Raw genomic sequence first — 14,306 nt, 5'->3', positions numbered from 1 at the left:
CCCCAAACGCTCGCTCTCTCACAGACCGCGCTCGTGAAGAGAGACGGTCGCACAGATGAAGTGTGGTTACTAGGGGATGTATATGCACATGTACGTATGTATATATATATATATATATATGCGTGTGTGGGTGTGTGTATGGAGAGCGATGACGCTACTTAAAAATACGCGTTGTATCAGCGTCTTCACGAGGGAGGGAGGGAGGGAGGGGTGATAGCAGTGGGTGAGTCAGTCACTGTGTGTACATACACTTTGCTGCTGCTCCGGCGTCCGTTCTTTTTATGCGAGACAACGCAGGCGGGCATTTGAGAGAAGGTGAATTATGTAATGGATAGGGATGGTGAGGGAGAGGCAAGGGAAGGGCAGGCCATCAGACGGAGACGGTGCGTCGAGTGCAGTGCACAGCATCTTGACAAGAACGAGGGCATGATCAAGGGGCTTCTGCCACTCGAGAGTTGCTGCCACCTCCCATGAGCCTCGTCATCTCAGCTGCACGATACACACACACACACACCACATGGGGGGAAGAGGCGCTCTGGGCCTTCTCTTCTGCGCTTTCCTTCTCTCTGCTTCCTCTTCTCGCTCATTTCTGTTTGTTGTCTTGTGTGCTTCGCACGACAGAGTGGCGCATGTGGGTCGGAAAATCAAGGTGAATGCAAGGGACTTCGTGTGTGCGCGTGTGTGTGTGTGCCGGAGGATACACCAACGATACCGCAGGAAAGGCTCATGAAACGACACGTCCACAGACGGCGAGGGAAGGGGTGGGAACGCTCTCGGGTACGGCAAGAGGAGAGTGGAGGGGGGGGGGAGGAAGTTGTGTAGGGGAGGGAGAAGCGGAAAGATGTGGAGGGCAGTGTAGTATATATACGCCACAGAGAGGAGGAGAGGTGCCAAGCAGAGAGCGACAGGAAGCGCACGAGCACCCACAACCCCACCCCCACATTCACTCGTCTGCATTCGCAACCACGGGCGAGTTGAGAGTGGGGGGAGGGGGGAGGGGAGGGGCGCTCAATACACGGAAAAAAAGGCACGCCGCAGTTGCGTGTCTCCTCACTCTCCCTCCACTTTCACCTTCGTCTTATAATCCCCTCTTAAAATGTGGAGTGCCACTGCCTCGCCTCTTGACACGCTCGCCTGCTGCAGTGGTGAAGGAGTCGAGGGTGGGAGCGGGAGAGAGGCCGTTGTGTGTTTCCCACCTCTCCTTACGGGGGCAAACGAGCGACTTCGTTCTGCTTCACAGGTGTGTGAGCGCTGCGAGCCAAAGACACGTCGTCGCCTCTTCCTCCAGCTGGTGAATAACACCCGTGCGCAGCGATACGAGGCACACAGCTCGCGTCTCGCGCGGTCTTGTCCCTCCAGCCTATTGCTGCGCTTGTGCTGGTGTAGTGTGTTACTGATGCAGGCGGCGTTGCGTGTGGCTGTCTCCACATCGTCGCACCTTTATCATGAAGCCGTGGCGCACCTCAGCCTCCCGTTCCGGGGTGACGGAGAGGACCCGTTGATAGCTACCCAGCAACGGGGCGTCATCTAAGGTGGTAAAGTATGGCATGCGCAGCAGCTCTGCCGCGGAGGGGCGCTGCTGCGGGTCGAGCTGTAAGGCGGCGCAGAGTACGTCCATGCAAGCTTGCGTGGGCCGACGGCGTGGCTGGTGCCGCGAGCGTTCCAGCTCTGCCTCAAACCAACCCCGAAAACCGTGGAATTGCTGATAAAGGAAACTTGGCTCGAAGATGGTCTGCAGCCTGCCCCAGTTGGGCGGCTGCGTGGCTCGCCCAGACTCAGCCAAACGCCCCTGCCTCTCCAGTTGTTCCAGAACGCGCATGTGCTGACACGAGTCAGGGTGATAGACGCGCACCGGTGGCAGCGGTCCTAGCACCTCTGTAATGCGGGAGAGCTGGTCTAGTTCCGTAGCCGCCGATCGCTCAGGCGCACGCTGCTGTGGCTGCGCGCGGTGCCTGTAAAAGGGGGGCTCGAGAAGGTACATCTGGGCGAGCAGGCACCCAAGCGACCACACATCCACCTTCTCATCATACGCGGTGCTGCCCAGCAGCATCTCTGGTGGACGGTAGGCCAGGGTAATCACGCTTGGTGTCCGCCACACAGGCGCGCCAGACTGCGACGGCCCGGATGCGACGATGGAGCACAGCCCAAAGTCGGTCAACTGCACCTCGCCTTCCCACGTTACCAACACATTATCGGACTTAATGTCGCGGTGAATAATGCGCATCTCATGCAGCTTGCGTACCGCGATGAGGAGTTTCTTCATGAGGAAGGCCATCTCCGACGGAGTAAAGGCGAACTGGCGGCGACACAGGCCGGCCAGACTCGCCGTGGCGTACGCGAACACCAGCACAATGTCGCGCTGCTGCCGATCGTAGAGAAGAACATCACAGAGTTGCGAGACCTCCGCGAGAGGGTCGGTGATGGCCACCGTGGCGCGGTGATGCACGTCGTTGCGCAGTCGTTCCTCGAGCCGCTCGCGCTGGCTCTGGATGTGTCGAAGGGCAATTATCTCCCGCAACGAGGTCTGTGGAAAGCCCTGATGGGTGCTCAGTATCTTGAGACGCTTCAGTGCCACCGCAGCGCCAGTTCGCTTGTCGACGCCCTTGAAGACCTCGCCATACGTGCCTTCGCTGAGCTTCTCGTGCACCTCATAGACGTCCATCACAGTGCGCTGGATGGAGCCAAAGTCAATAGATGGCGGCGGAGCGCCGGGGAGGTTTACCCCCGCAAAGCGGTGACGCCGGCATGGGGACCCTTGCGCGCCGGGGTATGGTGTTGGTGTAAGCGAGCGTAGGCGCGGGAAGCCGCTTGTCTCCATCGCTCCGGAAGGGCTTGCTCCAGATGTGGTCGGTGGAATTTGATGCTGTTGCGCGACGACCGACGCCACGGAGGCCGACACGGGCGACCCCACGTTTAGAGCGTTGGCAGTGATGGCGCGTGTGGTGACGCTTGTGAGGATCGGCGGTGGGCGCGACGCTGGGGCCGCTGGGAGAGGTGCGGCACCGATGCCACTCGCCTCAGCCTTGACGATGATGGCGGCGGCTGGGGAGGCTAGTGGAAGAGGTGGTGAGACACCCAAAGGGGCATGCGCCGGCGTGTCTGACGTACACTGTGCCTCCTCGTTGGCCTTGGCCGGGCTCTCTGCTTCTTCGGCTGCTTCTCTTCTGCCCCCCTTGAGCGCCTCGCCATGGGCGGAGACGTTGACGCATGTGGTGGCCGCACCGTTACCACCACCACCGCCCGCAGCGGAGACGGACGCCGGCGTACGAGCTGACGTCTTTGCAGTGTCGGCTGGAGTGGCACTGCAACTTGACAATGCGAGCCGCAAGACACGGCTGCCGCTGCTGCCACCGACATCTGCGGTACATATACCACGAGGTGCCGTTGCCAAAGGAGGTGCAGCTGCAGAGGCAATGGGTTTGCTCAGAGATGGACGCAGCCGCTTTGAGGGGGGCGCCCCTTCCTCTTCATCAACCCGCTCCTGCAGCTGCCGTGCGTGGGGAAGGGGCTGAAGTGAGGCGGCGGAGGGCTGGAGGCGCAGCGTGTGATGAGCCACAGGATGGGGAGACAAAGAAGAGACGAAGGAGGGCGTGACGGGGTCTAGCCGCATGATTCGCGCTGTACTTGCCCTACCACTAGCATCCACAGCCCTAGTGGCGCCATTGACGACTGAATGCAGCTGTGGTGGTGAGGTTGTTGGCGCCTCTGTTTCCATGCACCTAGTGCGGATGGAGTGTGCCTGCTCACCGCATAGAGGTTCGTCTATGCCTGACGCGACTAGCCCCAGTGGCGCTGTTGCCAATGTGGCCACCGCGGGTGGTGGCTGGGCTTCGTGCACGCTGCCGCCTGAGCTGGAGGTGAGGGGAGAGTTGCTGGCGCAGCTGGTGCCACCATCGCCGCCGCCGACGCTTGGACCTCGACCAGCGCCCCTGCTAATCGCCTCCTCTCCCCTTTCGTCATCCTCTACTATGATCGCCTTTGCATAGTTGTGACCCTCACAGGAGGGGGACGCAGAGCCACGGCTGTTTCTACGTGGATGCTGCATCTTGCCGTTGCCAAGCGCTTGGAAGTGAGGGGAGAGGTAGGGGTGGGGGGCAGCGCTCCCCCCCTCTCTCTTTGTGTGTGTGTGTGTGTGTGTGTGTGTGTGTGCCTATTGGCTGAGGAGTGCACCGGGGGAGGAGGAGGGGAGGAAGCGCTGCCCCTCTTCCGGTTCTCTCTTTCGCCGCCCTCTTTTTCGTTTCGCTTTCCGCCTTTCAATCGCGCGTCGGTCCCTCGCTGGTCTGCGCCCTGTCACGAAGCTTAAAAGTGGGTGTGAGTGCGTGTCTGCACCTACGCCGTATCAGCACGTTGCGCCCCCTCTCACACACACTCACACACACACACTCTCTCTCGTTATCCCTTTACTTCTCTCGTCGAGTGTGTGGGTCCGCTCTTGTTGCTGTGCCGTTGAATGTAGTGGTGCAGTAGGGTGGGGGATAGGGAGGGTTTAGGCGATTGTAGAGGGGAGGGAGGGAGAGAGGCGGCGCTGGTGGCTGGGGAACCACACCAGAGTAGCAGATGCAACTGAAAGGCGCCGCGACCAGGAGGGAGAGGACGAGGGGATGGGTGGCCGGCGGTAAGAGAGTGACCGTGGTGAGAATGGCGAGAAAGAGCAGTCGTGCCACTAGACTCGACTCATCTTGCTTGTTGGTGCGCGTGTGTACACCTTTGCCATGCGCGCACCAAGGCACACGTACACGACTGCGGAGGGCAAATGCCCCCGCCCCCGCAGCAGCAGCAGCAGCCCTGAGTCGAAGCGACAACGCGACCTCTTCACAGCTCTTATTTACTGTGCGTGTGTGCGCCTCTCTCTGTGAAGTACACACATGTACACACCACTGCTGCTGCGGATGTTTTGCTCTTAGCAACCCTTTAATGCGACCTCTCGTCTTGGAAGAACGCGAGTGGTGTCCCCGCTGGAAGGAGTGCTCGCCGCTGATGGCGCAGTAGAAGCCCCGGTAGCGAGTAGCGGCGCTTGTGATCTTGAAGCGAGGAGGGGGGACCGAGAGAGGAAAGGGAGTCCCCTGCACCCTATCCTCCCCCCTCCCCCCCATTCCCCCAATGCCGCAACAGCAGGGGTTTCCTCTTAACTCTACTGCATGCATAGCCAGAGTGCTCATCAGGGGTGATAGCCATGCCCACCGAACACATTTGCGGACCCGATGCCCAGGCTCTCTCCCTTGATGGTGAAACACATGGCCACATCAACCACCTCCTCGGCGCCATTCTCGCCATCGTCGCTGTTGCTATCTGGGAGATACGAGGTCGTGTCACTGAAGCGCTCCTGCAGGAGTTGCTCCATGAGAATCTCCTCCGACGTCTTCTTCGGCTGTGCGAAGGCGCGGCGTGGCGCCGCTGCGGCGGGCACACCGGACCCAGGCTGCTGCTGCTGCTGCTCTGCTCGTATACTGATAATGGAGTCGTACACCGCCTCCAGTTCATCCAAGGCGCGGACAATGGTCAATGTCAGGGCGACATCCTCGAGAAGCGGTGCACCCGCCAGCCCCGGTGACACCCTGAGCTTCTCCTCATTACTTGCTGTTCGTGTTCTTGCAGAGGGCAGGGAAGCGACAACTACGGTAGCAGCGGCGGCATCTGCATTGTTGCCAACGTCCACCGTGAGCGTTGGTGAGGACACCACCGTCGATTGCGGCGCTGCTGCGGAGCTGGCCGCGTGGCGCTGTTGCACGACCGGCAGCACCGCGACCAGCATGCACCGGTCCCACAAAGGTAACTCGTCCAGCGCATGCAGAGCAACGATGGGCTGGAGGCGGGCCGCATACGTCTCAGAGATGCTGCCAAAGGGCATCCGTCGAGCTTCAAACACGAATGTCATTGGCCTCTGTTGGCGTGTGATCGCATGTGTGCAGTGCAGTGCTGTGCTGTGTGCAGTGCACGTGTGTGAGGGAGACGCGGAAGAGATGCAAAAGCGAGCATGTGCTTGAGCGTCTGCGGGAGACTGCAGCGCTTCAGAAGAAAAGGAGATGGGGGAGATGAGAGAGACCGAAGTGAATGGCGCCTCTGCGTCGTGAGCTGTGTTTAGTGTCTGGTCTACATGTAGCCTGCCGCACCCCCCATTCTTCCCCTCCTCATCTGCCTAGAAAACGAGGCAACATGATTGATTCGCTACCGTCAAGCCTGTACGGCCGCTAGAGAGGGACACGGACTGCCAACACGACGGACAAGAGCGGGCGCAACTCTGTGGAGGACCTCCTCTGATCCTTTTCGTGTGGCTGTATTCGCGCTTGTATCGGGGGGGGGGGAGGGGAGGGGCAGGGCACATGCGCGGAAGGCCCCTCTGCGGTGCCGCTGTTCTTCTCCCCCTTCCGCGAGTGAAACGGCTCGCCCACGTCAGTGGTTGCCGCCTTCATGCCACGCAGAGGAGGGAGAGAGGCAGTCGTGATGAGCGCGAGCGCACAAGGACCCACCGAATGAGAGAGAGGTCGGAGGAAGGAGTGTTGTCACGCCGGCGTTCCTCCTGTTCCCCCCTGAGCACCCTAAACACATCCCTCTTTCGCATCACAGGTAGTACACCTGCGTGAGAGGCGACGTCGGCCGCGTCACGGGTACCGAGGCAACTGCACCGAGAGAAGAGTTGCGGCAGGGCGGCATCAAGGGCGCTCTGTTCTTCTCTACACGCCGAACGGTTTCCGCCGACTGACACGTCGCCGCAAGGATGAGAGGAGAGTCACAATGCTCGTGCTTCTTGAGTTGGATCACCACTTCCTCGACGGCGTCCTCCTCGTCGCCGCTGGCCGCCGCCTCTGCGTGAGGTAACTCACCGTTGTGGTCCATCGACATGGCGATTGCCTGCCTCGACGTTCCCTGAAGCGGAGAGTCGTGCGAGACAGTGTGCACCGCACTGCGGCTCTTCAAGTTCTTCGTCCATGTCGCCGTGGCTGGCAATGTTGAGGCTGATGCCGCTGGCGCAACGGCCTCGTACGCGGCAGGAACCGCAGAGGACGGGAAGATCGCTGAGTCAGCCTCGGGCTCCACCGTGACACTGTCGCAGGCAGACCTCACGGCACTGACGATGTCCCTCCCTTTCAGCGAGGACGACGCCGTTGCGTCGGCGGAGGAGGAGGAGGAGCGGGGCGTGTTGTGCAGCTGACGCAACGGCGCCGATAGGAAGGCAGAGGTCGCGGCAATAGCGGCACTTCCCTCGATCAACTCTTTCGCGCGTGATGGTTCGCCGGCTGCGAGGTGCACTTTCCCTGTGAGCGGACTCCCATCGCCTTCGGATTCGTGTTCGTGCAGAACGCATGGGCCTCTCTCGTTCTCTTGGTAGTTGATGTAGCTTCGTGTCTGCCGCTGCTGTTGCGCTGTCGACGATGCGGTTGCCACAGTACCGCACGCTGAGAGCGTCGGCAGGAGGGGAGAGGAAGAGCTCGCGCGGGATGGCGATGTGGACAGGGTGGGTTTCACTGCCGCGTCGGGGGGGAATATCTGCCGCGCTAGGAAAGTATTCATGACGCATCGAGCGTGCTGCTGCTGTCGCTCAATCGTTGGCCTGCAGCGTTGCCCACCAGTGCTGCTGCTGCTGCTGCTGTTGCTTCGACTGCTTCTCCCCCTTGGCCACCGTGTGTCGTGAGCGTCGCCGCTAACGCTAACGCTGCTGCCGTCGACACCAACCGCTTCCTCGAGCCTCTCCACGTCGTCGGGCACCACTGCCGTGCGGACTACCGTCCCTGCTGCGAGCGACGCAGTGGAGAAGGGTGACACGCTCACCATCCACCGTTCACTGTCTTCTCGTGCTGTAGAGCTGGTGGGAGTGGCTCGCATACGCCTCGCAGCGACCAATGCTGTGGCAGACTCCGCAGGGGCGGCATTTTCCTCCCGCCTACCGCCATCGTTAGCGGTTGGAATGACCTTGGGGGACTCATCTTCTGCAGCCGCTTCTCGGTTCCTGTATTGAAGGGGCAACAAATGAGGCGTGCGTGCGGCAGGCGATCCGCAGGCGGTGGCGCTGTTCCGGCTTTCTGTTGGGGTGCGCGGCTGCAGCGACTTTGGCAGAGGCTTCTGCAGCCGCCGCGATGAGTCTGCTCCGTGTGAATGACTCACTTCTGCGAGTTCTGCCTCAAGCTCAGCGACGCGAGCGTCTCTCTCCGACAGCGCGACGCGGTACCACCGCAGCTCATCAACACACTCATCATAGCTCTCGCAGAGGGACTTGCACTGCTTGTACAGCTTCTGGGCCATTTCTTTGTACTGGAGAGCCTCATCACGGAGTCGGGAAGCGTCGGCGGCGCTCATGATGACTTCACCAGGCCTGCACCGGTCGTGGGGCTCACTTAACGCAGCGCTGCACTCCGTGCTCGTGCGCCGTAGTCGAGTGTCAGCTGCGGCGCTGATGCCGGGAGCGCTGGCGCACCCACTGAAGGTGTCCTCCTTCCTCTCCTCATCCTCGTCGCCTGTAAGTGCCAGCCGTTGATTCGGCGCCGACGCGCTGCGGAAGAGCACGTGGGGAACACGAACCGCGCATGTGCTGCCGCCATGGTGACGGCAGCTGATGCTGTTGTGGTGTGACTGCGGATGGGTGACACACGCGTAGAGCTGCGGCTGGTGTTGTCGCTCGCGTTGTTGCACTGGCAGCGCGCGCAGAACGACCTCCGGGTTAACGGCGCTCGCCTCCGCCCCCAGCCGCAGGGAGGCGACTGTCTCGAAGAAGTCGACGGACCGGCTGGAGCAGCACACCAGCAGCACGACGTGCACGGCTGCCGCACTCGATGGTGAACTCGGGGAAGTGGAGGAGGGTGGAGGCGCTGCGGAGAGCTGCGGGACCAGAAAGGGCTCGAGAATTGCCGTTAAAGCGCTGTCCTTGAAGGGGGCATGGCGCAGCGGCGGCCGACGTGTGAGTGTTGTCGCCGCTAACTCTCGAGTGACGGCTATATGGCTCAGGTGTGTTGCCTCATAGAGGGCGCGGAAAACCTTGCGAAGGGCCAGGAGACTTGCATTAATGGACCGTGTCTCGCGTCGCCGCCGCGCCTGTGCCGCCTTCTTGTCTTCCTCGGGAGATGGGCGGAGGAGAGAGCGATGATACGCCGAGTTCGTAGTGGTGGTGGTGCTGATGCTGATACCGCTTTGCTTCGAGGAGACGTCAGATTGCATGGACGTATCCAGTAAGATGCGACTGTGCTGGCTGCTCGCGCGTGACGAGGACGCTGCGCTGGTGGTTGCCTGTGTTCGCCGCTTCGGCTGATGGTGCACCACCTGAGAGGCGCGCACATCGGCTACGTCCACATCGATGAGCTTGCCGCTCTCTGATCCAGCAAGATCCACAAAAGCTGTCTCGTGCTGCATCATCCACTCGCCTGCCGGACTGTCCGACGCAGCACGCGCGTAGACCTGCACACATAGGACAAGATGACCACGGGAGGAGCTCTGGTTGCGACTGGTGGTGCACGCCTGCCGCAGTGCAAGGAGGGCCTGTAGGACTGCCTGCGCCTCGGTGAAGGTCGTGCATCGTGCCCGCTCCAGTGACCGCAGCACCTGCTGTTTTTCAGTAGCCTTGTATTCAGTCTTGAGAAACCGCGACAGGGTCAGCGACGATACGAACGGCGCGGCCGCTGCTCCAGCGGCGGCAGTGCGGGCCGTCGCTTCCGACACGGAGCTCTCACCACGCGTACACAACAATTCCTCCTGCGCGTACGAGTCAGCGTCGTCTGGCTGTTGCTCACTGCAGTACAGGTGGTGTGCCACCCACACTGGCAGCTGCCGCCGTAGGTCGGAAGACCTCAGGGAGTGGGGCACTGCTGCTGCAGCGTCAGTCGGAGCCTTGGAGCTCAGGCGGCGGCCCGCGCTGCCTCGTGCTGCCCCAGCCGTGCCAGTGGAGTATGGGAAGTCCGACGCCGACAGTACGACGGAGAGCGCAACCAGATCAGTCACCACCTCGCTGTACACCTCAAAGCACGAAAGATCAACAAAGACGTCCTCGGCAGCGCTGCCACTGTCAGTGCCTCCTAGGCGATGCTGCGCTGTGCCGTTTCTTGAGTAGAACACATCGTGCAGGTAGCGAGGCACCACGCCTGCCGAAGGGGACAGTCCCTCGGCGCCAGGCCGCGTGGGGGTCTCGCCAAAGAGGCTGTACGTCTTGCCACTCGCTGTCTGTCCGTAGGCGAGGTAAATACGACGTGCCGCCATCGGCACGGGGGCGCTGCCGTCCCACCGCCGCTTCTGCTCGAGTAGGAGCGGCGCCGGCTCCAGCAGACACCGGCACGTGGCGTCATAGAGGTGTTGTTGTTGAGCAGCCATAGCCCCCGATGTTGCTGCCGCGGCTACTGAAGGGAGAAAAACACCATCGCAGGAAAACGACGCCTTGCTAAGAGTGACGGGGTCAGCGAGGCTGACGCGTGTACCGGTGGTGATGACAGACGCAGCTGCTGTCATTGCCGCCGCCGAGGAAGGTCCTTCAGCTCGCATAAGAAGAGTGGCCTCAGTTGAGCCCCTAGAGATACAACAATGCCCGCCCGTTGATGTGTTTACACCGAGGATTGCAGCCGACGCCGCCGTGGCAGTGGCGGTGGGGGGGCGGTCCGCTGGCGGCGGAGCAAAGCGGCAGAACACCTTCATGAGCGTGTGTGAGAACCCCTCACTCAGCAGATGCAGGGAGAATTAAGGTCTATCTAGCCGGAGTGCGGTCGTATCTCTGTATACATGTGGGCATATGTGTGGATGTGTATGCATGGACGCCGACATGTACGCATAGGTGCGTGGGGTACGGATCTGAAGGAGGAGAGGGGGGGGGAAAGGTGGGAGGTGTACGATGACAGGGTCAGCAGCGGCGACGCCTTTTCATGTGCGCGCTGTCCTTGGCAGTGACAGCGGCCGCCAACGTAAGCCTCTTCGCGCGCGCATGTGTGAGTGTGTGTGTGAGCGGTGAGAAAACCACAAAGAAGGGGCAGCAGGGATTGAGAGATCGATGCTGAGATAGGGGAATCGTTGGGAAGCACAGGAAGAGTAGCCCACATCTTTTCCCTCCCTTGCAGCTCTCTCTCCCTCTCTACCGGCGAAAAATATGACGGTGATGGCGGAAGGGAGGGGAGGCGCGTGCGGCATCCATCGCGGCAACGTGGGATCCTCAGTTACGCCCTTTGCTCTTTCTTTGCTCTTGATAGGAGGCCGCGCATGGGCGCCGATGGTCTTGGTACTTCCCCTTGTGCAGTGCTGTGGAGGCATCAAAACACAGCGGTAGTGAGGCAGCTGCATGTCTGCGAGGCAGCGGTACGCAAAGTGGGGTGGTTGGGTGGGAAAGTCTGTCAGCGCCGTTCTCCTGCTTGGTCTCTCTCTCTCTCGCTTCTTTCTCTTTCTCCATCTAAGCATCTCATGGAAAGAGAGGGACACGGGGAGGGGTAGTGTTGCTGGACTGCCTGCACGCGTCCGGCAGAGTTGGCTTCCGCATCGTGCTTCTCACATGCGCAGTGGCAGCACGGCTGTCTGTCGAGTCCACTTCAGCTGCAGCTGCTTCTCTGCCCCGCCTTCCGCAGTCCCACAATCCCCGGAAGGGCGGCGACACACAAGTTCCCCCACCAGCACTTGGGGGTACGTTAGAGACTGGATGAGGCGGCGCACCGCCAGCAGCACAACTTCCTGAACCTTTTCATTGGACTCATTCATGCACGATCCGCTCGTTGATGCGCTGCCACCGCCGCCACTGCCGCTGCAATAGGGATGATGGAAAGGCGCGTTGCCGCTGCTGCTACTGTACATCCCGGACCGCAGGTGAAGTGGCGGACGTGCGGCTGCGCTGTACGAGTCACGTCCTTCCTCAATGCTGGTGCCATGGACGGCAGTCGCTTCATTGCGTGCCGTGTGGATTGCGGTGAAAGCCGTCGCCGCCGCCGCTCCCGAGTGAGCGTCGCCGCCACCACCACCGTTGGCACGCATGCTCCAGCCGCCGTGGTGACCACTGACCTCCGATGCCGACACGCCCCCGTTGGTGTCGGGCATCGCCTTCACCATTGCAGTAAAGAGTGGCGCTGTAGGGAAGCTCAGCTCCACGCGCGCCCCATGGAATGCGGCATAGAGGTGGCCGGTAAAGATGACGCGACGCACAGCAACGGAGCAGTTCAGTGTGAGGACGTCCGGCGGCACGCACAGAGAGACGGGGAGGAGAGCTCCAAGGGGGAGGCAGCAGCCAAGACGCACGTGAAACCGCTGATCTTCGTAGAGCAGGGGTACCGCGAAGCAGCGGAGTGGGGATGCCACTGGTGCCTGTGGGAGCGCAAAGGACCGCCGCAAGGACAGCTGTGAGGCTGGCGCGGCAAGAGTGGGTGGCATCATGTGACGGCTGTCGCTGTAGGGCTGCTCCACTGAGATGACGTCCCCCTCCACACGGGGGAGAACAACACCATGCTGAGCGCCTGCATTGCTGGCGCCGTCACCTCCAACGGCGTGCAAGGGGCAGCTGGCGGTGTAGTCTGCAATAGAGACACCCGCCACCGCATCGCCGAGACGTGCGGCCCTGCCAGGGCCGCGCGTCGTCCCAGAAGAAATCGTATCGGTGGTTGCGGTGCTGAGATTCGCTACAGATGACGCGAGGAGGGTGCTGGCGGGGTCGAGGGCGGTGCGCACGCCCACCTGCTGATGGTGGTAGCCAAAGCCAGTTGCTGAGGCTACCAAACCGGGTGAACCGGGAGTAGCAGCAGTCGCTGCACGTCTGGCTGGCGGTGCTGCTCTTGTCGGTATGGCGGAGCATCCGGAGGCATCACCAGCTCCGTGCTGGAAGTTCAATGCGGGGCGGCGGACTTCACGGGGCGTGCACCCAAGGAGTCCTGAGCCAAGCTCTAGCAACTGGATACGCAGGAGCGGCTTGCGAGGTGCTGTAAGCAGCGATGTGGCAGATTGTGACGAGGTCCGGCCCAGCAGCGGCGATAATTGGGTAGCGCTTGCGGATTGGGGCGCCGCGGCACAGGCCTGCGCCTCACGTGCCCGGATGCGGTTCTCGTAGCCCGCGTTCACGCTGTCCAACAGTTTCTCTGCGTCGTAGAGGAGGCGGTCCGTCCACACCTCCGGCTTCGTTGTGCCACCGCCGAGGCACAGAAAGGCAGCACAGCGGAGGAGCACGTTCACCCAATACGCGCTCTCCTTCCGCAGCGGGGTTGGCGGGACCGCCGCAGCTGCAGCCGCGCCGCGGCGTAGACGGCGACGAAAGCGACGAGAGGAGTCAACGCTGGCAGCCGTGGCACTACCCGCCGAGGAGAGCGGGGCAGCGGCCGCAGATGAGGAGTGCTCACCGACGCGTGTGCCAGCGCCACTCACACTATAGTCGACCTCCTTTCCGCTGCTTGGCCCACTCGCGTCGCTGGAGTAGTAGTAGCCCCGCTCGCGCAGTCGGCGCTTGCCGTACACCTCGCGAGGGCTGTAGTGAAGTCCGTTGATGAGAATCCAGCGGTAGGCAACGCCGAGCATCGTGTCCTCCGCCAGAGAGACACAACGAGTGATCAATGTGTAGAGGGGCAGTTCCTGCGGTGGAAGGAGCGGGTGGTAAGCATGGCCGTGCTCTGCCCCGTCGCTGACGGCTTCAGGGTGACCGGCCCCCGCTGACTCTGCTGCCGTCAAACCTGGTTCCTCCGACTCCACCGGCAGGTTCAGGAGAGCAAAGTACCCCAGCGCGGCGCAGAGTGCGATGCTCACAAGGAGTTCCAGCAGGAGGTGAAGCATTTCCCCCAAAGGCGCGTAATTTTCGTCTGTGAGTACGCAGTAAACCAAAGTTGGGTCTCCGCCGCCTACGTGGTACGTGGATATCCGCGGATGTGCACACTGATGCAGGACGCCGCGGTGTGTGTGTGGGTGGGGGGGGGGAGGAAGGGGGCTTGACACAACGCCTCTTTGCCTCGCCGACACCCACACACGCACACCCTGCAGCACCCCAAGTCCCACTTGGCTGCGTTCGCTAGATGCCACAACGGCTTCTCTGTTGTTGCTGCTGCTTTATTTCCTCTTAATCCTCAGCCCGGTTGCGTTTCGTCCGAGTGAAGCAGGACTTCGCTCTTGATGTGCACGTACATGTGTGTGTGTGTGTGGGGGGGGGGGGGGGAGGAGAGAGAGGGGAGGGAGTGCAGGAGTCAGGCACGAAGAACATTTGGCCACCCTGCTGGGCGCTGGAAAGCGGCAGGCTTTGTTGTGCCGCTTTGTGGGGGGAGGGGGAGAGGAAGGACCCCTCGTTGTGTCACCTCTCCTCGGGAATGAAGTTGTGTCTAACACACACACGCACCCACTCTCGGTTCAGAGGTTGAGACGAGGGGAAAAGGGGTGCTGATGGGGATGGG

General features: G+C 61.6%; 4 protein-coding genes across 4 annotated transcripts; all 4 read right to left on the bottom strand.

Moving 5' to 3' along the window:
• Positions 1-1,390: 1,390 nt before the first annotated feature.
• Positions 1,391-4,045, bottom strand: LPMP_090300 (protein kinase, putative; the record flags this gene model as incomplete). Its single annotated transcript, XM_010705966.1, has 1 exon — positions 1,391-4,045. The coding sequence occupies one exon, from the start codon at positions 4,043-4,045 to the stop codon at positions 1,391-1,393; it is 2,655 nt and encodes an 884-aa protein (XP_010704268.1).
• Positions 4,046-5,158: 1,113 nt separating this feature from the next.
• LPMP_090290 (hypothetical protein) lies at positions 5,159-5,875 on the bottom strand (the record flags this gene model as incomplete). The annotated part of the gene is made up of 1 exon (XM_010705965.1): positions 5,159-5,875. One exon carries the CDS (start codon positions 5,873-5,875, stop codon positions 5,159-5,161), a length of 717 nt encoding a protein of 238 aa, XP_010704267.1.
• Positions 5,876-6,558: 683 nt separating this feature from the next.
• Positions 6,559-10,458, bottom strand: LPMP_090280 (kinesin, putative; the record flags this gene model as incomplete). Its single annotated transcript, XM_010705964.1, has 1 exon — positions 6,559-10,458. The coding sequence occupies one exon, from the start codon at positions 10,456-10,458 to the stop codon at positions 6,559-6,561; it is 3,900 nt and encodes a 1,299-aa protein (XP_010704266.1).
• A 987-nt stretch (positions 10,459-11,445) lies between these two features.
• LPMP_090270 (hypothetical protein) lies at positions 11,446-13,698 on the bottom strand (the record flags this gene model as incomplete). The annotated part of the gene is made up of 1 exon (XM_010705963.1): positions 11,446-13,698. One exon carries the CDS (start codon positions 13,696-13,698, stop codon positions 11,446-11,448), a length of 2,253 nt encoding a protein of 750 aa, XP_010704265.1.
• Between the last annotated feature and the right edge of the window lie 608 nt (positions 13,699-14,306).

The sequence above is a fragment of the Leishmania panamensis genome, assembly GCF_000755165.1.
Source record: "Leishmania panamensis strain MHOM/PA/94/PSC-1 chromosome 9 sequence".
In the NCBI taxonomy this organism is placed as follows: Eukaryota; Euglenozoa; class Kinetoplastea; order Trypanosomatida; family Trypanosomatidae; genus Leishmania; species Leishmania panamensis.
This window is presented reverse-complemented; position numbering and strand designations above follow the sequence as displayed.